Here is a 24,601-nt window from a genome sequence, read left to right as displayed (position 1 = left end):
CAGCTAGCGCATGATAATATTTCATTAAGGCACACTGGCATTTTAAACCAGTGTGGATCTGTGAACTGGGGCCCAAAATGCAGGCCACACCCTGTAGGCTACCCTATGATGCCACTTGACCAGTAGTTCAGGTCTGCCAAAAGGGGAGATCTTACTCGGCAACAAATTAATGGAAACAAATTAGTGTGAGTAAACTAAATAATCATTCACCAAGTCATCTATTTATTTTCTTTGTCAGCATACCAAGCATCTCAAATATCATGTCATTGCTCTCAGACTGAACAAACTATTGACAAAGTCAATATAGCAGGGGGAGGCAACCTATGGCACGGGTGCCGAAGGCGGCACGCGAGCTGATTTTCAGTGACACTCACGCTGACTGGGTCTTGGCACTGGTCCAGAGGGCTCTGCATTTTATTTCAATTTAAATGACGCTTCTTAAACATTTTAAAAATCTTATTTACTTTACATACAACTGTAGTTTAGTTATATATTATAGACTTATAGAAAGAGACCTTCTAAGAACATTAAAATGTGTTACTGGCATGCAAAACATTAAATTAGAGTGAATGAATGAAGACTCGGCACACCACTTCTGAAAGGTTGCCGAACCCTGCAATATAGGTTTAGAAATCTGCAGAGGCTGTTTATGGATTAAAAGCTTTAAATATATGATTCATATATTATGCAGGGTAACTCTCTGAATACGCCAAATAACCTGACAGAGAATGAAAATCGCAAATTTTCTGTATCTTTGCTGCGTGTCATCTTTATTTTATGTTTTGATTTTTTTGTCATTTTTGGGCTTGTGCATCAGGTTGTATAAGCATTGGGAAGGAATCCACATTAATCATAAATCGGTTGCCTAAATCTAGTGATTTTGAACACCACCATCAAAAATCTAATCTTCTATCTCCAAAAAACAAATATAAAAAACATAAATACCTTTCATCCAACATTAAAGCTAACATCTTTTCAAATATTCAGTGCAAATTTGCAAATGCAGCCAGAAAGGATGAGAAACAGAGCAATTAGACAGGCAGATTAACCTTTAAAAACATGTATTTAAGAATCTCTGTTAAATCCACCTTTAACTTCAAGCTTTCATCCACATTTGATGGCTTCACTCCCCTCTCTCTCTGAAGTCTATCTCACCAGTATTCAAACCTGGCTCACATTTCTGTTGCTTCCCCAGCACCTTTTCCCACATAGCTGAGTGCCTCTGAAGAAAATCTTGCCTTGCTGAACTATCATTTTCCCCCCAGTGTTTCTCTCCCATCTCTCTCTCTCTCCCTGAAATCTCACCAGTTACTTTTGAAAAAGAAAGACAAGATGAGTGAGGTAATATCTTTTATTGAACCGACTTAGGACCAACTTAAGAAAACTTCAGAAAAAGAAACATTTGTAATACATCTTTCACCACATGCCTCCATGCACACACAAAGACATACACAAAACCCTTAAATTATAACAATGCAGATTCTGAGCCACATTCACTGGTATATCCTGGTGGTGAAAAGCAGCAGTAACTTCCAGTTAACTCGCCACTTGAAGATTGGAATCTTTGGTAGCCCAAATCTGCCATTGCACTTTCTATGTCACCTCCCTTTCTGTCCAATTCAGGGTCTATAGTTGGAGGAAAGGGAGCACTATTGGGTCATCCCTTTGCCTAGCTCATCCCTGACTCCTGTAATGGCCCAATGGAGCTATGGCCAGCCAACACGAGACAGAATAACCTTACAGCTGCTCTAACTTACATGAAGGAGAAGCCTGGCAGGAGTGGAATAGTGGGAACATACGGGTGGCTTAAGACCACCTCTAATTCCCACATATAGGCACCTCTTCCGCAGTTCCTCAAGAATGGAAACTCTGGGCCTTTATCTCTGAATCTATCTTTGAGTCTGCATCACTGTTAACTTTGATAATAGCTAGTGCTAAATAACATTCAAAGGCCAATTTAAATGTTTTATTTAATTTACATCAAGCAGTGCTATAATTGTAAGCATCTATTGTAAATTAGAGCACAGATGAAACATAACATTTGCTGGATCTTGTGCAATCATTTTATGTGACAGTATTATGCATTATGATGGTGAAAAGAAAGGTTACCATGTTCTACACTTCAGAAATGCAGATGCAACTAATAATGACTGTGCTTCTCAATGAGTTAAATGAGAATCATATTCTGAGACTTCTGTGGCTTAAATATGGTAGTTCAAATGACCTCAACTTTCGCCTTTCTTTAATCCAAGTAATTTAAAACAATTTGCAAGGGTTACCACAGGGCGACATTAGTCAGTCAGGGACTGCCATATTTTACTACATTTATCAGTTTATAGATGAACTTTTCCAGAGAACTAATCATTACACAGAATTAGTTTACCATAAGAACCTCAGTTTTAACAACAGGCTGTACACTGAATTCCAAAGATGTCATGGAATTAATTTGTCCTCAGAGGTACCTAGCAGGGTAACATGGGAATTAACTTACACACCACCAAAAAATGAGGTACACTTTGGAGACTGAATATCTGCTTATTCACTAAATATGCAAATGGTGTACAAGGCAGAGGTATGTGCAAAATCATTGATACAAGTGGCAGGTTCCTAGTCTATTGTCAAGTACTATTCATTCTTGTATACAAGAAGGCACACATTGTTTCCTAAGAATGTCCTGGAGTGCCCCAAGTTAAAGGTAATGTATCATTTTATTTTATTGTATTATGCCAAATCTTTAAGTCCTTACTCAGGTTTTAATCTGCATTTCAGTACACAGATCACTGAAATGTTTGTGTCTGCGTGAGTCTGGTCTTGCCTCTCTACCATTGTCCATTGCCCTGGAGGCTGACTGAAAACAATCCCAGGCAGCCAGACTTTGCTCAAGGTCATGGGTTAGTGCTCCCATCTGAACCAGCCAGCTACAGATCTATTGGGCTTCTGCTCCCATCCATGCTTCTCCATTGTCCTCATTGCCTCCATTGCCCACAGTCCCTGTCCACCTTTGATGAAGCTGCAAACCCTGCACCACCAATATCCCCCACCCCCATTACAATGGTTTCACTTGTCTCAGGACCTTCTGGCTGCTTTTTCCCATGCAAATATACACTTCAAGCATTAGTATGGTAGAAAGTAACATTAGTAAATGTTATGTCATATTATGGACCTTAATCTTGTTTGGAAAGTGCTGTGGTTCATTTCTCTCCTTGTAAATAGTAGAAAATTTTGCATAGCAAACTTGCATGTCCTTATTTCTTTTACCCCGGATAGATTGAGGACCTACACTATTTCTAGCTTAAACAGATTTATTTTAGCACAATGCATATTTGCTCTTAAAAGAAAAAAAAGATGCTTGTCTAAATTTAGAGTATGGGAAGTTGAACTTACCAGCAGCTCCATTCAACCTTCCTTTTTTCACTATTAAAAATAAAAAGAGAAATATATGTAACTATGTTAATTCCTATAATACTTTTAGAAGATTCTTAGCTGTAAATATTATTTTAAAAACTAAGAAATTGCAGTCTCTTAAAAATTATTCATCATTTAAAGATGCAAATGAGCTCTATATCAAAGTAGTATCTGTATTAATATATCAAATTACATAATCAGAGCAATCTTATATCACAATATTGTCCAAATTTTTGTCAAGAGGATAAGATCTCTAAATATCTTGAGGAAAGATAAAAAAATTGTCCTAAGTAAATGCCTGGTATATAAACACAACATAACAAGCATTGATTTAATGACATAATAAACCATGCTAAACAACTGACTTTAGTAATTATTTATTTCAAACACCACCAGCCTTTGAAAGATCCATATACTTACTGGCTCTGGAGCTAAAATTTTAACTGGAAGTCATGAAATGCCATGTTAGGTTTTCCATAGCAGCATAAAGATTGTACTGCCTACTTCTTTTCCAATTACCATCTATGACAATTACTGTATGTCAGGGGAACTCAGCAGAGCAGCATGGTGGTGAGCTCTCATTGGCATACCAACAATGATACTGGCTGAGATTGACTGAAGGCCATTGGAGGGTGCAAATATGAGGATGAATCCCCACCCCCAAATAGGATGGTTGCGTACAATCCTATGGAGTTAAGAATCAACATTTGGGCCACTAAGATTTTATAAAAATGCTGCTGTGCTTCCTTTTAAAATAAATTAGATATTTTAATAGGGTGTCGTTTACAACATGGCATTTTTAGAAACAACTCATATGTGGCAAAGCCACATTGCTGTGAAATTAATAAAACTCCAGGATTTATTTCTCATTACAGCTAAAAATAGGCACCATTTCAGCGAGAATAGCTTGTGTCATGAACAGAAGCCAAAATTGCTTGGCTACCACTGTATGTGTCACATTTATTGTTCATAAACATGATATATGGGTCTGAGCCAGAGTCAGGCCAGGATCCAGGGTTCAAGCCCTATTGGTTTGCAATGTAGATGTAGCCCCACTTGGACTCTTCCTCTGGGAGTTTGCCAACAGTATCCCATAATCCTACAGGCTGGATTTCTTTGTCATCTGGATAGTCAAGTTTTCCCATGCTGTACCATGAACAAAGCACTAAAGCAGCAACATTTTGAGAGGGCATTAGGAAGTCTTGGATAAGAGTGGTTGGACTTGGGCCTGCATAAAGTAGTATAGACAGTGGAGACTCAGGTTGGGACCCACTCTTCAACAATTCTTAGCCTGAGGGTATAAACACATGTAGACACTCAAGCCCTAGATTAACAGGCCAGGATTTTACTAACCCTCGGTTTACATTGCAGTGTAGACATACCCAAAGTGAGACTTTCCCAAGGCTACACAGACTCTAGGGTGTAGCATGGAACTGAACCTAGGTTTCTCAAGTCCCAGGATAGCGTCCTAACCATTAGACTATCTTTCTGATAAATGCAATAGGACTTATTCATCACTACAGGGGATGGTACCTCCAGCATCACTGGCCATGTTTCTACCAGGTTGAGTTGAGTTTTGTCAAAACCGAGAGAGAGATCAGATTTTAGTAGCCTATAAACTGAGGCATTGGCTGTAAGGACCCTCCTTGCTGGCCACACCATTCCAAAGCCACTCATTCTTACTACAGGAAACTTTCAACCAGGTTCTCTTATGAAAAGTGACTATGTAAAGACAGAATCGTAGTATTCCATGCTGATTCTCTCCCAATTATTCCTAGATCAAGTGTGCTTGTTTACAAGTAAAAAGATGAGGGGTGGAGGTTGTCTGGCTGCCACCTGCACATACTTTATAATTCTGTTGATGATGCACAAAGATAAATAGCATCTATCTCGTTCAGTTCCTAGCTCTGATGCTTTAGCAGTGGTATTAGGGGCAAAAAACAGGACACCCTGATTTCTGTCAGTGAAGTAAGCAGGCATGATAGAAGCCCATAGGGACCAGTCTGTGGAGAATAAAGTGAAGGTTTATATGTTAAAGGGCGCACAGGCTATAAAGAGTCAAGATTTTTTCCAGGATTGTCTTCCCCACCCATCAGTTAGTTGCACTGGCAAGATGCCATGTTTGTAATATACATAAGGAAACACAAGGCTGTAACATACTCCTCCCTAAGTCTCTGGATCAATAGTTACTTTTTGTGAGGAGGTGGAATTAAAAATGAGTATGGTCTGGAAACAGAGACAGAAGGTGAAGTTTCTCTGAAGTTTGAGTGCAGACTGAGGGGAGACAAATGCCATGAAATTTGAATGACTCTGTGTCAGAAAGGATGAGAAGCTGAAACAAGAGCTGTAAGATTCCATTAGCATTTAATGCTTCTGTCTCTGCAGTTGAAAAAGAAGACTGTATTCCAAAGACATGCAAATTCTCCCTCCTCAGAGTCCCATCACAAGAAGAAACATTACTATGGTCAGGGAACGAAGAGTCAGGTGGAAAAATCAGCATATTGTACATGTCATATTGTGGCTGAAACCCTGGGCCGTAGAAGGTCAACTGTACTGGTCTGTACTGATCACTATGGTCTATACTATGCCTGGGGCAGAGTGCACAAGGAACATTTCCTCCCAACTGTGCTATCCCCATATGCAATCCTGCACTCTGGGAAGTCCAGGGAATTGTGTCTGCGTGGAGAAAGAGGAAGGCGGTGGCTTCATTCCATCTTTGCCCCAGCAACCAGAGCTGGCAGCTGTGAAGAAGAGAGCATGCAGCACCACCAGAAGGTGCTGTGCATACTCACCTTGTGTTCCCTGAAACTCCAGGGGGATTTCTGATTTCTGAGGTACACTTCACCTGGGGCAGCATGACTCCATGCATCTACAATACTGGGCTAGGTCTACCCAATATGGCCCCATTAATAAAGAGTTTGTACACAATCAAAATAACCCTCATATGAGACTCAGCATCCTATGAAGACCATTACAAGTCCTCACTTATAACTGTAGGTGGGGATCACTTACACTAAACAATGTCTAGGAGGAAGTAAATATACTGGGCAGACCCCGTGATACTGCCGGTATCAGACTACTGACCCTTTAAAGAAGTGAGATTCCCAGCCTACTTGTGACAGGCTCCATGGAAGAGAACAAGCCAATCCAAGAAAACCTGGGCATAACTAACTGCCTAAATAGCTGGAAGGCAGTTAATTCAGTAAGGGGTACCTGGGCCTAAAAAGAAGCTTAGGAGAGATTAGTTGAACAAAGGTCCTGAGTAGAAAGGAAGCTCCAGAGGAGGGGAGCTTGAATGAGGCAATGGCTTTTCCAGGTAGGAAGGTCTAGGAGAGACTGAACAAGCAAGAGAGAGACTACAAAGCTTTCCAGGCAGGGAGGGCTGGGAGAGACCCAAGCAAATGGGTGAAGGACTGGAGCGCTCTCCAGACATCTGAGAAACCTGAGGCCTTCTACCAGTAACTCCTTCTGCTGTAAACTAGAGACTTTTGGTTTAGAACTCTTAATTTTTATCCTGACTCTGAGGTAAGAACCTTTTAAAGCTGTGTACAAGTGCTCCTTTCAGAAGGCTTTATTAAAGGGAGATACTCTGCTGCAAAGCAGAGAGTTTGGCTTCTCCTTGATCAGGGTGTTTGAGTGACCTCATTGTTACCTCTTTCAGGATGGGACACTGAGATGGGTCACAGTACAGCCACACTCACCTCTCAGGGGGTGCTTAGGAGGTGACTGTGACAGTACCCCTTCTACAGCTTGTGGCCAGTAGACTCTTCTTGCTGTGTGGCACAATCCAGTTTAATATTCAATTTATATTAATACCTATGCTCTATAGACATGGCCATAGTTTTGTATAAGCGACCACTTCAACTATTTAGCAGATGGACATAACGTGAAGCGAGGCCAGAGAAATAGTGAGTAAGATATGACATCCATCAACTGTGGGTTCTGAGTCTGGTATGTATCTCAAGAACATCTATGGAGAATAATCACTCAAAAAGCTCACAGGCTTTGCATAATCTAAATAGCTCTCATTGCCATCTAAAGATGTGCACTGTAAATAGGCATTTATAAGTCTGTGGGGAAAGATGTTATCCAGCCTTTACCAACTAGAAAGTATACATATTAGGGTCTGACTTGTAATAGATCTGCTTTCTTGTCACTTCCATTGATCAAGAAAGCCCCAGGACTATCAGCAGCGCTGCTTATATAGAAGTCACACTTGTTAAAGTCTCACCGTGTCATCATTTCTAAGTCAAATATATCCATTAAACTTTACTAAAAATTAGATTTTAAAAACAGGTAGAGAGTTCTAAACTTTTCCCACCAATCCAATCTATGAAGAGACAGATTTAATGGGCACAAAACACCTGCCACTACCACTGTGTAAAAGTAAAACTTGTGCTACACATGCATTAGTACATAGCCATATATTTCACTATTGGAATCTATCACTGCAGAAGGTAATTGTCAATAAATAAAAATAAAATATCAGGATTCTCTGCTGACGACCCCTCTAACCCACCCATTCTGTTCTGCTTCCCTCACCTACCACTCTAATCTCTACATTTTCCCACATCTCTTCTCTTTCCCCTTCTCTTCCACCCTTTTCCCCCTGCAGCCCCAAAACCACCTCCCAAGTTGGACTACACAGTCTGTTCAACAACCTGAGCATCCCCATCAGTTCTCAAACTCAGTGAAAACTTTTACTCTCAGGCCTCAGGAGGAGATGGTATCAAACTGTTGCAATGTGAGCCACAGGCAAATCCTGGAGTGGAGCCCAATCAAAGCAGCCATTCAACCAGCCTGCAAGTGCTTAAAAACTCTGTCGAATTTACAGATGCTTGGAGCCCATCTCATGGGGAAGCTATGCAACAAATATTCCCATTCTCTTTAATAAGCAGTGCACATCTAGGCTTCACAGAGATGTACTTAGCAAGTGCTTACAAACAGCTTCCTACTCTGATGAATGATCTGGTTATTAAACACTTACCTTTTACACAAAGAAGTTCCATTCCAGCAGATTATTTTAAAGAATAACAAATAAAAAATCAAACCACAATTACAACAGGATGAGGTTTATTCCTGCTTTGATGATCACTGTTACAGAGAGAGGGAGGATGGAGAGAAAGTGTGTGTCTCCCTGTGTTTCCTTCTTTCCCTCAGCTTCCTCTCATGTTTCAGCTGGACCAAAGCCAGCCATTTGACCAATGGGTTTAAAGACCAATCCCAAATCCTTCCTCTCTGTATATACAGTCTAGGAGATGGGAATGGAGCAGAGAGAGATTACAGCTGTTTCCTCACCCTCCATGCTCCATTTGTTGTATACAGCTGCCTTTAGCCTAAAGACAGTTCTGGGTGTCAACTTTGCCAGCAATAATACAAATGCAGTGTGGTTTTGGATCATACTATCATGCAGTATGATGAAGCTATAGCTAATATACTCTCCTGGTGGTATTGTTTGTGCTGGATCAATATCTGTTGGTATTTTTCACTTGTGAATTTTATTTTGAAAAAGTTTTTCACAGTAGCCTAGAATATTCAGGGCCAGATTCTTATCTGGCATAGCTCCTCTGAAATCAGTGGAGCTATGCTGATTTACATCAGTTGAGAAGCAGGCCCTTAACTTGAACTTGTGTCAAAGAATTTAGTGGCTCAACATAAGAATGTATCCATTGCATGATGTGTAATAGAGCTGTGCAACTAAATGAATCAAACTGAAGTGAAATTTGAAATAAAAAGTTATTTCAAACTGAAAAATTGAAACACTAAACCTTTCAATTGTTCAGAATTTGTTTTGATTTTGGTTTTTTTTCCCCTGACCAAAACAATTTGGCAAATTTAATGTGAATTTGCCTAAATGTTTTGGTCAACCCAAATCTACATTTCTCCCACTCTGAAAATGTGTCCCATGCTACAGTACCCTGTGTACCAGGCACTGCTCATGCTTGTGTCTGCCTGTTCTCTACAAACAGTTCCTGATAACTGCCTGTCCTCTGGACAGACTTTTAATTGGTTAGGGTGCTTTTGATCTTTTTGTTCCCAGCCTTAGCACAACAGTTGTGTAAGCTGGCTGTTAAGGAATCAGATTCTTCACAACGTATAGCTTAGGTATTGTCTCTTAACTTTGTGACTTGTTTACTAGGGAGTGTTTTATCTGGAACCATTGTTTACCTGTTTTTTCCAAAAGCCCTGCTATTCACTAAACCAACATGTGTATACAGTAAACATTCCAATAACCAGGTCACATACAGTATTCCTAAATTATTACATATCAGCTTCATGTCCACCACAGGGCACACTATGCTAGCTGTGGTACAAATAAAAATATATTTGAAAACACAGTTCCTTAGCAATTCTGAAAAATCAGAAAATTGAAAATGGCATTCTCTGAGCTTGATTACCAATATGACAGTAATACAATGTAGTTGTATCCTTGGATGCTTACATGAAAAAGGCTATAAAATGATATCTTGCATCGTGGAATCTGTCATAGAACCTGCTTCGTGTTCTATTGACACTCTGCTATGTCTTTCATTCTTTGTGACACACATTCAATACATACGTCTGCTTTTGCAAAAGTCCAAACTTTTTTTACTCTCACAGAATATTTTTAAAGAATAGCTCCATCACAGAAACTGTTCGCCTTTTAAACTTTCAGACAATGACTTCATATAAGTGATTAATCAGGAAAAAACACAAAGAACCATCATAAACCAGACACCATTTCCAGTTAAGAAGTGAACTTTTGCTGGATAATGTATAAAGAAAAAAACCCTCTTCTTCCTTAAATACAATTACTTGAATATTTAGGCTGACAGAGCTACAGCAGCCCTGCAATCCCTTTACTTCACTATGAGGCTATAAATTACTATTGTAGCTGTATGTAGTGTAATTGTAGCTGTGTTGGTCCCAGGTTATTAGAGTAATAAGGTGGGGAGGTAATATCTTTTATTAGACCAATTTCTGTTGGTGAGAGAGACAAGCTTTCGAGTCACACAAAGCTCTTCTTCAGGTCTGGGAAAGGTACTTGGAGCATCACAGCTAAATGCAAGGTGGAACAGATTGTTCATATTCCAAGGGATCATTCAAGGTAGCTGTTCCTTTGGGCCTAGGGAAAGGACATGATTACTGTTGGAAGGGAGCTGTGTAGAGGATTTTGGAATGGAGGCAAGAGGTTGCTGTGTGTAAGTCAGCCAGGAGAGCCAATATGGAGTGGAAGATAAAGAAAGGGAATAGGGGGTGATTTGGGGATATGGGATATAATCTGATAAAGAGAACCCAGATTTTTCCTATGTTGGCCAAAGAACACTCACAACATGCACCTTGAAGACAAGGGATCAGATCATCGATCAGAAAGGATAAGTACTCAATATGCTTCTCACTCTGCCAGAGGAAGGGGAATTATTTGCCTTGCATTTTTACCCAAAACAAACAGAGGGAATTGTCCTTTTTTTTTAAAACCTCATTTAAGGTACCACAATACAAGGCAGTGCCTAGGTGCAATTATATTTCTAAGTATGTGGACCTACACCAGTACCTGACACTGTCTGAAGACCAGCTTACCAAAAGCTTGTGTTCAGATATTTATTGTAAATGGGCCAGATCCTCAGCTGATATAAATGAGAGCTGCTCCTTTCACCTCAGTGGAGCTACACCAATTTACAGCAGCTGAGGAGCTGGCCCATAAGCCAATTTACATAGTATAGACATTGAAAATTGCATTCCTTACCAGTGCAACAAAATGACTGACTATGAATTCATCAACAAAGTAGTTTCAGTCTGATGATCTATTTGGCTTTAAACCCATGTATTGTTCTTAGCAGGAAATATTTATTTTACAGGATACTGGTAATAAGAAAAGTATGCACATCAAAAGATATGAATACATGTTTTGAATATAACTTATTGTGTGGTGAACAAGGAAGCAAAGCACATTTGAATACTGGTCACAAAAACATGTGGAAGATAACTTCTCAACTCTCAGAAGGACATGAAAATACAGTACAGTTGCTGATGACGAAGGGATCAAAGTTACAGTAAACAGAATGTAAAGAAATTTCTCTCTGGAAAAAATTGTTTGTAGCAGCATTCAGATTAAAAACAGAGAGTGCAGGTGTTGGGGAAAATTTCATTGCTTCCTATACTTTCCTATCTCTGCATATTAATAAAATATCATTTCTAGTGATTACTTTTCCCCCTAACACCTAATGATTCATTTCTTATGAGCAAATTTGTTTTTAGAAACCCTATTTTCAATCTTTGCTTTTTAATGTAGCTTTTTTTACCATAATATATAAAAAAATACTCAGTTCCAAACACAAGAAAGTTACATGGACATAACAAGTCAACACAAGCAATACAATATAATCAAATTTTGCTCCCACCAACTTTGACCAGCATCTCTTAGATAACAGATGGTTCAATATGCAAGTGGCCTCCCAACACATATAAAAGACATAATCTCTGTTTTTTAGCCCTGCTCCTGCAGTGCAGCAAAGAGCAGGCTTTGTGCAGTAGAGAGTTCTTCATTCATTGTGGGCAGGGATGGCCTGTCCATATAGGCGAACTAGGTGGCCAAGTTAAATGGGGCACCAAATTTGAGGGGGGAAAAAAATCAATTTTTTTAAAAAAATGAAAAAGATGAAAAAATACAAATAAAATAACGAAGATGTCATTATTTCAATTCCCGTGCACGGTCTGTCCCGTGGTTGGACAGACGGACGGATGGACAAACTGAATAATAAGGCCTCTGTATTAAAAAAAAACAAAATGCTTAGAAAACATTAAAAGGAAAAAAGGGGCAAAATGTTTCCCAGTTTACCAAAAACTTCAGCCTAGATCTGCCCTTGGGGTTTGGGGGTGGGGGCGCCAATTGCATGGTTCGCCTAGGGTGCCAGTTGCTGACAGCTAGTCTAGGGCTGCCTCTGATTGTGGGATTGACTCGGTCTTCATGCTGCAAACTTTAAAGATACCCAGCAGTATCAGAATGAATAAATAATAATAATTAATAAATAAAACATTTAGCAAAAGCTAATGAGAAGGAAGTAAACCCAGCAAAATGGGGAAAGTCAGCATTGGCAGCTAGTCCATTGCTATCTGCTGGAAATATGGATTCTGCATTCCCCAGATGTATACTATAATTTTCAGGAGACTCTACAAGTGATAAAAGATGGAAATAATGAACTCAGTAACAAAATATGCTTTCAGGAGATACATCTTCAAAGCGACAGGACATACAGAAAATCAATCAGCTGATTTCTGACTCTGAGAAACTGGTGAGCAATATTGCAGAGAAGAACTACTAATTAAATCAGCTCAGTCTTTGCCTCCAAAATATAGGTACAACTTTGGCTCTGGATAATTGGCAACGTGTCCTGGCTTCCACAAATATCATAATGACAAATGCAAAGTAGCAGCTTATCCATTTTAAGTATGTACACAGAATTTATCTCATATCTACTATATCAAAATGAGTCAGCTGCACGCAAAATATTCCTAATAGTTCTATCAATATAAAACAGAGAAGGGATCTTACTTACAAATGATACGTTCATTGCCTTTTATTAATCATCAACTATATAAAAATATGCTATTTTAATTAAAGATATATTTAATAGTGTTTTAGACCCAAAACCAATACAAAATCACCAGGATAAGAAATACTAAAATAAATGTTTACCAAACCATCCAACCAATTTCTCACACCATTATATTAACTGGTGTTACTGGGTTACTCTAAGGATTAATTTGCCCCACAATTTTTATAGAATCAAAGGACTGGAAGAGGCCTTGAGAGATCATCTAGTCCAGTCCCTGCACTCAAGGTATTATTTAGACCAGTGGTCCCCAACACAGTGCCTGCAGGCGCCCTGGCACCCACCGGGGCATCTATGTGCGCCCGCCTACTGACAAGGGAGCGCCCCGCCGGTGAGAAGCGTGGGCGCCAGACAAGCATCTGCCGAGAAGCGGCAACACCAAGAAGCGTCGACACGGAAATGCCGCTGCTTCTCGACGGCATTTCGGTGGCGATGCCTCTTGATGATGATGCTTCTCGGCAGCATTTTGGCAGTGACGCTTCTTGGCGTTGCTGCTTCTCAGTGGCATTTCGGTGGCTGCTTGTCCGGCGCCCACGCTCCTCTGCGGCATTTCGGCTGCTAGTCATCTGGTGCCCGCCACACTGAAAGTTTGGGGACCACTGATCTAGACCATCCTTGACAGGCATTTGTCTAATCTTCTCTTAAAAATCTCCAAAGAGGGAGATTCCACAACCTCCCTAGACAATTTATTCCAGTGCTTAATTGCCCTCACAGGAAGTTTTTCCTAAATCCAACCTAAACTGTCCTTCCTGCAATTTAAGCCCATTGCTTCTTGTCCAATTTTTCTCCCTTCTCCTTGTAACAACCTTTTACGTGCAAGATTACATGCAGCAAGGAAGTGGTAGAGGTGGAAATAGAATCCAAATTACCTGATTTCCATCCAATGATCTATTTACTAGATCACACTGATCTAGTTGATATACCTGAAATGGCATCTCTTTAACTTCACAAAACATTGCATGTCCTCACTTCCAGAAAGTCTGTGAGATTCCCTGCAGCAGTGGTGCAACTGCAGGTGCTTGAGATTTTGTTATTTTGTTCAGTTATTCTGATTAGAGGGGTGTGCCTGATACTTTGCAAAAGGTGGGGGATCTTTGGTTTTGACTTTAGGTTTCAGGGAGAGACAAAGTTGGGCATCTGGATAAAAGAAGCTCTGTGGTTCTAAGCTACTGAGAAGTCAGGCCCATCAATCTGTTGAGTCCAAGAAAAATATAAAAGTGTAAGACAATCTTTGTGTGCCTCTTTGAACTTTTCAGAGACTCAGTTGGAGGATTTTCCCAAAGTCAGCCAAAGAGGCATTACCAGTTGAGAGTAAGAAAAGCAAAGGACATTACTATCAACATATGAAACTTGTTCTGTCCTGATGGCATTTTTATCATTCTTAATTAGTTTATTATTTAGCTACCTGACAGCAAAATACTTAGATGAAAACCTTCAACCGTAAATATCTGGAACAAATTTCATATAAGATACAAACATTAACTAGGCAGTATATCATGCTACATTAGCATCATAGAATCAAAGTACTATGTATAGCAAGTAAACCCACATTCTTTATCTGGATGACAATGTATATTCACACAATATTAAATAAACCATGTAAGTATCATTACAACTATGATACAAACTATGATACAAAAACAAGATCATTCAGACTTAAGAATGACAGTGTGTAATTAATTAACCTATTCTGTTTTCCTAAGTGCAGCTGTACTAAATCAGTGTTCAATACCACACTCTGTGCCTATTGCAATATCCTACCAAAACAAGATGGTTAATGGCTGAAGGAGGCCTAGGTGAGCTTTGGATTCAAACTGTGGATAACTAGTGTTTAAAGAGCTGCATATACAATTATATTTTGAATTAGTAACCTACTACAAACTGCTTTGTGTTATGCAATTACAAAATTAGGACTGATTTGACAAAGTTGGCCATCTCTAATTTTCATTTCTGAGACATCTTACTGAAATGTATCCTTTCAGAATTGCATCAAATTTCATTTTTGCGGGCACAAAAAGATCAAAGAGGCCTGGCCTCCGCCTGACAGAAAATATGCCCTTAAAAGCTAAGCTATTTTGAATTATAAACAAAATACATAAATACAAACACACATACAAAGGAGTCTGAAACAACTGATTTCTAGTATTTTTAAAAATGGTTTTCTTCTGTTTTTCATTTCCCTTCCCCACTAAAATTGAGATTTTTTTTAAAATCAAAATTTAATTTAATTTCAAAATGGGAAAATGACTTGAAAACTTCACTGAGTTTTTTTTCTGCTGTTTAAGCATTTTTTAATTCTAAATTTCATCAATTTTTTGTCCAGCTCTACTCATTTCCAGATATATGCATTCATTATGTAAGGCTACAGCCAGAGAAAATGACTTCTCCAAAAAGAAAGTATGTCCCTGGGGCTGAAATCTTATTTAGCCAGATTTAACCCCAAAGTAAACTGTTAGGGCAAGTTAAGAACCCTTTTAAAAAGGGTGTGGGGTATTACCATGGATAAAATCAGGTCTAAATATAATTCAGCTATAATTAACAGCGTCCATACTTTAGGAGAGCTAAACAATTAGTTAATAGGATTCAACTAGATTCTTTATTCAGCTAAACTCACAAAAATGCAACAGTTAAAGCCATCTTATTCCTTTCAACCATTTTCCTGTTGCTCCCTCTAGTGTCTTCCAGTATGTATTGTATTTACTTCTTATGAATCTTTACAATTAGAGTAGATACAGTAAAGTCATTATTGTATTTGTTGTTATTCTGGAATTCTCTATGTGCTTGGACTCAAAGGTTTTTGCGTTATTATCCTCTCCAAAAATCATGACAGCTTGCAACACGTAAATCCACTAGAAGAAAGAGAGGAAAAACAATGGGATTCTGTATTAGTAGGCATTTCCTTACTTTAATTCCAGAATGTAACAAGAAAAAAAGACATTTTTCATTTATGTATCCTACCCCAATTTTTGAAATTGCATTTATTCTCATAAAACAGTGATTTAATCAACAGCATCCTTAAATATTCAGAAGTGTATCCAGTAGTGTATATGCCTGTAGTTTATCTTTGCAAAACAATAGCTTTATTGACATGAAATGTGACATATTTCATCAATATTTCATCACATTAGACATATAATAAATCCTCAGTCCTTGACAACTCAGCCCTGATGTAATCTAAGCTAATGCTGTTTTGTTACAGTATGCTGACATCTGTCAACAACATTGTTAACCACTAATTGCTGTTCTTCATCCCAAGAACATGTCCTAATTGCTAATGGAGGCCAGACAAATATTTTACTCTACTAAAGAGTTACTTTGTCTCCTGCCGATTTTGGTGAAGGGGGACTCCTTAACTTAAAGGGAAAATAGCATAGGAAATGAATTAATTGATTACAATAATTATGATGATGAATATGATGAGAATATAGGGGCTGAAATTTAGGTTCAATTAAGTTAATAGAGAGGTGTCTTTCAATTGACTTCTGCGGGAATCAGGTCCTTAGTGGTTTCCACTTACATGGAACCTTTAATCTGAAGATCTTGAAATATTTTTTTAAAGCTACATATTATTAACCCCAGTTTACAAATAACTAAATTTAGCTAACGAGAGATTGAGCCTAAATTCCTTTGCTCATCTAGCTCCTAACTGCTTCCTCAAGCCCCTTAATCCAATATTTAGGCTCCAAAATCTAGGGCTGACCCGGGTTAGGTGCTTAACTGAAGGTGAGGGCTCACCGCTGGGAATCCCAAGTGGAGGGAGGTGCCTATGGCCCTGCTCCGTTGGGCCTAGATCCCCAAACATATTTAGACTTCTAACTTGATCTGAGCCAAGACGCCTAAGTTCCTTTGAGGATCAGGGCCCTAATGCATCTCACCTGCTCACAAGGGTGCCAGAATAGGAGGAGTCAGGGGGCTATGGGCCCCATCACTTTTTCCCGGCCATAAAGGTGACTGATGGGAGGAGAGGGTGGAGAGGACCGGGGAAGAGGCAGGATGGGAGCAGGGTCTTGGGGAAAGAGGCGGGGCAGGGACTCGCAGGGAAGGGGCAGTGCAAGAGCAGGGGCTCACGGAGAAGGGGCAGTGCGAGAATTGGGCCTGGGAGGGTGGGGGCTTGGGAAGAAGGGGTGGTGACTTGGGTGCCTGTGACCTTCCCCCACTTTTAGGGTGCTTTTGGCGCTCCTGGCTGCTCACCTTGCTCACTTCTGAGAATCCCTATCTAGGTACCTAACTCTCCCTATGGGGAGCCTGGGCACCTAAGTCAAAATTGGGAACTCCACCAGGGCACCTACTTTGCAACACCTAAGGGCTTGTCTATACTGGCACTTTACAGCGCTGAAACTTTCTCACTCCCGGGTGTGAAAAAACACTCCCCTGAGTGCTGCAAGTTTCAGCGCTGTAACGTGCCAGTATAGACAGTGCACCAGTGCTGGTAGCTACACCCCTCATGGAGATGGGGTTTTTTAGAGCGCTGGGAGAGCTATGCTGCGACTACATAAGCCATGTTAAAGCACTTTAACGTTGCCAGTGAAGACGTGCCCCAAGTCCCCTTTGTGAATCTAGCCCCAAGTGTCTTGCACATGATCATTGTTACTGTGGTGTCAACTGGCAAAAAGCTCACTGTTCTTTACAAGCAACTCCTGTCTCAGACCTGACAAAGTCACTACACCTAATATACCACTTTCATGATACTTATCCATAAAGGGTAGCATGTGAGGTCTCTACTGAAAGCTTCAACCTATTAATACTCATAACCATTGTGAGATGTGTGCATGGGTAATAGTTAAGGAATAATGTAACTATATTTAAACTGATGGTCTTGTGGTCTTGAAGTGAAGTGAGTTACCAGGGAGTCACATGTCTTAGTGAAGGCCCATTCAAGCAGGAGGGAATTTCACCCCTCCCTGGTTAGCTGATTATGTAATGTATTGCTCAATTGTCTATCTTTGCAGCAACCCAGAAAGTCAACTGAAACCATCAAAGACAAACTATAAACATCAAAACTACTTGGAAGTGAAAAGGAATGAAAGGACATTGAAGGGAGTGCCCTATCTATGAATAACAACAAAAGACTGAGTGGAGAAAGACACTCTGGATCCCTTCACTTTAGGAAGTACCTTGAGTGGGGTTGGTTCATGAAAGACATGGTCCTAGCTCATTGGGGCTAATATGTCCTGCAAAAAACAGAACTTTGGGGTGAGAATCTCTACTTTATTAGCTAGGAAAGGTAACTATTAGTAAGTCTAGACCTTACTTCATGATTTATTATTGTGTTTTACATGTAACTATTTGTTTCTATCACTCATATTTGTTATCTGAATCTCTACTCTTTCTTAAATAAATGTCCTTTTGTTTTATTACAATTGAACTCAAGTGCTATATGTAATACAGGAGAAGTGGTCTAAGGTAAAACTGTCAAACTGGGATACATTGTTCCTTTGGGAATACAGGATCTGGGAATTCTGTGTGTGTGTGGTGATCAGGGGCTAGACCACATGGGGACACTTTGAAGGGACTTGGGGGCTGGGGTGCATCTATTGTCAACCTGCTAGACAAAAGCAAGGCTGGTATAGACCAGAGGAGAGTGCCTTGAGTGGCTGACAGGCAGTTTGTGTTAGGGAGCCAACACCCAATAGACAAGACTCCCTAGGGCTGGAGGCAGGTGGCAACAACGTGACTCTCAGTCCTGGGTGCTCTGAGAAGTGTCACAGTCAAAGTAAATCAGTGGCCGAGCTGGAATTAGAATATAGGCCTCCTCATTCCCAGTTGCATATATTAAACTACCTAACAATGGGCAATACATTATGAAAAAATTCACAAAGAATGCCACTAGCAGTTGAGGTGATGACTTTACCAACTACAGCACCCCAGCCTGCCCACTGCATATCCCCTTTCCCTGTATTATCCTTGGACCTGCGGAGTGCCCTTGCAGGGCATGATCAGCCTTACTTATCAGTTGTGTTCTCTGTGCATTTTTCCCAGCAACCTTAGCTAGTGTAATATGTGATACTTTCACTTATAATCTAATCCATTTCAGCTCCGATTCAATAAAAAAATTACATTCAAGCATACTCTGTATACATCACAAATTCTGCATAAACAGTATTTGTACGAGACCTTTTATTACTGGTTCTAAGATACAACCTAGTTGCTTCGATCTCTGCTCTTAGTCTGTATATACCCAGTCAGTCTGATCTATCTTTATGAAAAGTAAGCAGACTACTGTTCACAACCAGAGCTCCACAAACAGGAAAAAGAAATACAACAATAAAAATAAACTCTTGATAAGCTTATGTGTCCCTTGCCAGAGTGCTGGCAATAACATTATTGTTTGTATACATACTTGTGTGGGTATGGTCAAATATTTAATTTGGAACATAATTAGTGAAGGTCACAAGGATTCCTAAAACTGTTGCTAAACTCAGACGACTAGATCCTCAGCTCGACCTAATTACTCTGCACCACTTCAGTGGTGCAAATGGAATTGACAGTTGCTTTCTAGCAGCATCTGTAGATTCTCTTTGCAGAGAATAGTGGGCTGCAGGAAGGCTGGTGGAAAAGAGCGTTGGGAGGGAGGAGCATTTCAGAGCAAAACGGGAGAGGCGAAAGCATGATGCACTTTGGTGACCCTGGCCAGCAGAGAAGCCCTTTGAGAAACGTTATGCAAAAATGAATGGACCCATTATGTGGCCAACTCTCGCAGTTTTAACATAAGTCTCATGATATTTGGTGTTTTTCTTAAAACTCTAGACTAGTCCTGTGAATATACCAGACTCTCAACTTTCATTTTTTTAAAAAGGTAAGTTTTTTGCCCAAAGGCTGTGGACATGAGCTTGCAAATGTGAACCCTAAAGGTGCGAAAGCCAGAAAATAAGTAAAAAAGAACTATAATGTCTTATTTTTAAAATCTCATGACTTTTAAGCCAGTTTCATGATTTTTAAATGCTTGGATCTGGTAAAACTGCAATTCTTATTGAACTCCATGCAAAGAGTGTCATTTACTTCAGTGGGGGTTGGGTCAAGCTTTACATGAGCACTTATGACATACAGAAGTTGTAGCAATTTAACTCAATCACTTAGCTGAATTGGCGCAGCTTGCTGTATGGCCACCCTGAAATCTGACCTCTAACAGTTTGGGGCAAGCTTAACAGATGCAAGCCAGATTTAAATGTACATAAAAGTGTCCTCACAGCAGGTTAGCTACATTGGAGTAACATCATAGTTTTAGTGAAACTGGTGCAACTTTGTGTGTAGACCCATCTGCATTGAACAACTATTCTATAAGCCAGGGATCGACAACCTCTGGCACGCGGCTCACCAGGGTAAGCACCCTGGCAGGCCGGGCCAGTTTGTTTATCTGCTGCGTTGGCAGGTTCAGCGGACCGCGGCTCCCTCTGGCCGCGGTTCGCCGTCCCAGGTCAATGGGGGTAGCGGGAAGCCACGGCCAGCACATCCCTCAGCCCGTGGCGCTTCCCGCCGCCCCATTGGCCTGGGACGGCGAAGCACGGCCAGTGGGAGCCGTGGTCCCCGAACCTGCTGACTCAGCAGATAAACAAACCGGCCCGGGTTTAATAGGTATTGGAGTTTTTGGTTTTGCCTAAGATCAGTACTAAAAAAAAAAATCCATTATATCATATTGAATATTATATTAAAACTTCCAAAAATATACTATTGATGAGGAACAATATATTATTTAAATAGAATGCCTTTTGCTATACAGTTTTTGACTGTAACAAGAACATTTTATTTTAATACCAATCTTTTAGTATAAAGGAAATGGAAATAGTGAATATATATTTTGTGGGACAGACCAAGTTTCTACTGGATATTAGGTTACAGTATTAATATGCATAGTAGTTATTTTAATGAAATCACTAGTTTTCCCCAGATAAGAAAATATGGTGCTGAAAGACAAAACAGAGACTACAGAGTTTTTGACCCTCTCAGTGAGATCCAATTAAGTTCTGAGCAGTGACCTTCCCTTTGTGTCAAATTGTGTTAAAATGTATGTGACAGCTTTTCTTATGGAAACTTCCATCTATCGATGATTAAGGAGAGGCTGTCAAACTCATTTATTTGGGATTACAGGCAGAATTCACAAGAAGTTCCCAAAAGGAAAAGCTACATTGGGTTTATCCATTACATTACATGGCTCAGACAGTTGTTTCACTTTCACAATAAGTGTCTTATTGTTTATAAAACATATAGTTGAAGTTTCTGTTAGCACCGACAACTTCAAATTACTACAATGTTTACCTTTTCTGAGAAAGAGAATTCTATTATTTTTTAAATAAGTTGACTTTGATTATCTCATTTTGCTTTCAGTGTGGATACTTCCAAAATCCAAATAAATGTATTTGACCTTGATAGCTTGTGCAGAAAAAGCTATATCTCAATGTTAGGTTTCACCTAAAATATTATATTACAGGGTTGTTCACTGGCACAGCTATAATCAAGAATCTGTCATCATTTCCATTAAACTTATATTTTATGGGGTTTATAACTTGCACACATAAAATCTCTTTGAAACTGAAACTTGGCATAAAAGATCTTATCTCAGAAGTGAAAGGGGTTTTGCTTTATTAAATTTTAAAAAACCCTGTTGAGATATTTTAAATTATAGAACTGCAAAAACAAACAAAAATTACATGGAGATAGAAAGAAATGTATATTTCAAATTTTCAGATGCATTATGGATTTCTTTTGATTACATTAAATAATTCACCTCCAAAATATACATTATCTGAGACTATAATTACATCAGTTCCATTCAGACTATGATTACATTCCATTCATATTCAGTTCTCAGTGTAAATCTGGAGTAACCACAATAACTTTACAGTGCAAACAAAATCATAATGTGTAATGTGATGGAATCACGTCAGAATGGAATGAGATATAAACCCCAAATGATATTTCAGAACACCTTTTTGTCCTTGTAACCTAGCTTGCTCTTTAACGTCATTGAAACCTAGAACTCTGCCAGGAAATTTCAGGATGGTTTGTAAATAAAGAAGGCCAAATATTTTTTCTAAACTATCTCTTTTATATATATAATTTGATTAGTATTATTCAACCAACTCTGCAGCTCTAGATAAATATCTGTAGGTCCAGAGTTTCAGAATTTACTACCTACACTGAACCTGCAAATGAGCATTTGTGCAGTCAAAATGGGTTTATGTGCACATTGTCCAAGTTCCATTTTGGTCTGTTCTGAAATTTAGGCCCATAATGTACTTCTCCAACTGATTAGTCACAAGGTGTTCTCACACTCTGGGCTTGGCTACACTTACAAGTTAGAGAGCAGTAAAGAAGCCCAGTGCGCTCTAACTTATGATGCGTTCACATTTGCAAGGCACGTAGAGTGCTCTGACTCCGCGGCTAGAGCGCTCCTGGTACTCCGCCTCGGCGAGTGGAATACCATGTGATGTGCCCTAGCTGGAGCACCGCGGTGCCAGTGTGGACGCCCTGGTCTATTAATGTGCTCTGATTGGCCTCCAGAAGTGCCCGTTCTTGCCACTCTGGTCATCAGTTTGAACTCTACTGCCCTGCCCTCAGGTGACCAGCCGCCAGACCCGCCCTTAAAATTCTCTGGGAATTTTGAAAATCCCCTTCCTCTTTGCTCAGTCAGGCATGGAGTGCTCTCAGTGAATCTTTCAAGGTGACCATGGCTCCACGTGCCAGGCGATTCCCAGTATGGAGCAATGGTGAGGTGCTGGACCTCATCAGTGTTTGCGGGGAGGAAGCTGTCCAGTCCCAGCTGCACTTCAGCTGTAGGAATTACGATACCTTTGGGCAGATATCAAGGGACATGATGGAAAGGGGCCATGACCGGGATGCACTGCAGTGCGGGGTAAAAGTGAAGGAGCTGCCGAATGCCTAACACGAAGCCTGTGAGGCAAACTGCCACTCCTGCCTTTTCTACAAATAGCTGGACGCGATACGTGGTTTTGACCCCACCTCCACTCCGAGTACCACCATGGACACTTCAGAACCCAGTTCAACAAGGCAGGAGGAGGAGGAGGAAAGTGGGAGTGAGGGTGCTGAGGAGGAAGACACCCCGGAATCCCTAGATGCATGCAGCCAGGAGTTGTTTTCAAGCCAGGAGAAAGGTAGCCAGTCGCGGCGGCCGGTGTTTGGGGAAGGACAAACACCAGAGGAGGTTCCCAGTAAGCAGCTTTTATTTTAGGAAGGAAGTTATTCTGTGCGGGCTCTTGGGGAGAGAAGGGTTAGGGCTGCATGCATGCCTAGATGCGGAATATGGCATTGATGTGCTCTCTCACATCATGGTAATTGGCCTCAGTGATCTCTTCAAAGGTCTCATCCAGAACTTGGGCAATGTGCTTGAGCAGGTTTCTTGGGAGAGCCACTGTGGTCCTTGTCCCAGTCAGGCTACCATGTCCACGCCACTGTGCTGTGAGGGGTGGGGGGACCATTGCTGCACACAGACAAGCTGCATATGGGCCAGGGCAGAAGCCGCATTGTAGTAGAAGACCCTCCCTTGCTTCCCAGGTCACCCTCAGCAGCGAGATATCTTTCAGGATGAACTCCTGTTGAAAATGTGGGGACAGTGTTCAGTATAAGGTGCTCCCTGCAGCTGTTGGGTCTCTCCAAGGCACAGAAACCCAGAGGGCAGTACAGCCCTGAAACAATCAGTTCCCCTTGCCCCTGTGCTTACTCACCATTTTGGGGCTTCCATAGCTTATGTGCACTCGCTGTGGGACGGGCAAATTATGCTGTTGTGTAGACTGTGCTTGCCCTCCTTAAGTACGGGGGAACCATTGCTCTGTCTGATGTGAACAATGCTGCCTCTGTTAAGTGTTGCATTTTGCCTTTACAGATGCAACCTTGAGATCTCAGCTGTCCGTCTTATCACTGGCGGAGAGGCTGCAAAGAATCAGGAAAAGACCATGTAGAAGAAAAGAAGACATGCAGTCACTTAACGAGAATCTAAAAATGCAGGAGTGGAGGGGAATGAAAGGAGAATCCGCCAGCAGAATGAGGAGTACTGGCACAACAGCGCAGTGCTCCAGCAGCAAAGCACGGAGCGGCTGACAAGCATCATGGAGCACCAAGCAGACTCTCTCCAGGCACTCGTAGCCATGCGGCGGAGTACTACCGTGCCCGCTCCCCCGCTGCAGTCCTTGTCCTAAAACTCTTTCCCTTGTGCCCCTATGTCACCTCCAACCCACTTTCCCCAACATCCAGGTTCTTACCGCCACCAGCTACCTCCAACACTTGTAGTTTCACCACCCAGCCTTGAAAACTATGACCCTTACTCACTACACTCAACTCCCATCACCATGCAGTATAGCCATCCTGTAGGGCAGAACTCATTGCGCAGCACACCAGACAGGAGGGCTAAGTATGATAACAGGACATACGCAAATCTGTGATTGTACCGTTCCCCACCCCACCCCCCTGCTCTTTCTGTTTCCCAAGCAGTTGTGTTTCTTTTCAATAAATGAATTTTCTTTTCGATAAATGGATTTTTTGGCTTTGAAATCATTCTTTATTATTGCATAAAGTAAAAGATACCTTAGCCCAGAAAAGCAACAGGCACTGCAAGTCAGCAAGCAAACATTGGAACCACTGCTCTTCACTCC

At 40.6% G+C, this 24,601-nt stretch overlaps 1 protein-coding gene across 1 annotated transcript in view; it reads right to left on the bottom strand.

Moving 5' to 3' along the window:
- The window catches only part of LOC123344056 (protein unc-13 homolog A-like), a 56,161-nt gene extending 47,662 nt beyond the window's left edge, over nt 1-8,499 (bottom strand). The window contains exons 1-2 of the mRNA XM_044979796.1: nt 8,393-8,499; nt 3,385-3,414 (exon numbers count right to left, since the gene is read on the bottom strand). Of these exons, the coding sequence (XP_044835731.1) occupies nt 3,385-3,414; nt 8,393-8,414 (52 nt within the window). The 5' untranslated portion in view covers nt 8,415-8,499. The remainder of the gene's footprint in view (nt 1-3,384; nt 3,415-8,392) is intronic.
- Nucleotides 8,500-24,601: the final 16,102 nt, after the last annotated feature.

This window comes from Mauremys mutica, chromosome 11 (genome assembly GCF_020497125.1).
Source record: "Mauremys mutica isolate MM-2020 ecotype Southern chromosome 11, ASM2049712v1, whole genome shotgun sequence".
NCBI classification, from domain to species: Eukaryota; Metazoa; Chordata; order Testudines; family Geoemydidae; genus Mauremys; species Mauremys mutica.
The sequence above is the reverse complement of the archived record's forward strand: the minus strand, read 5'-3'. Positions and strand labels throughout refer to the sequence as shown.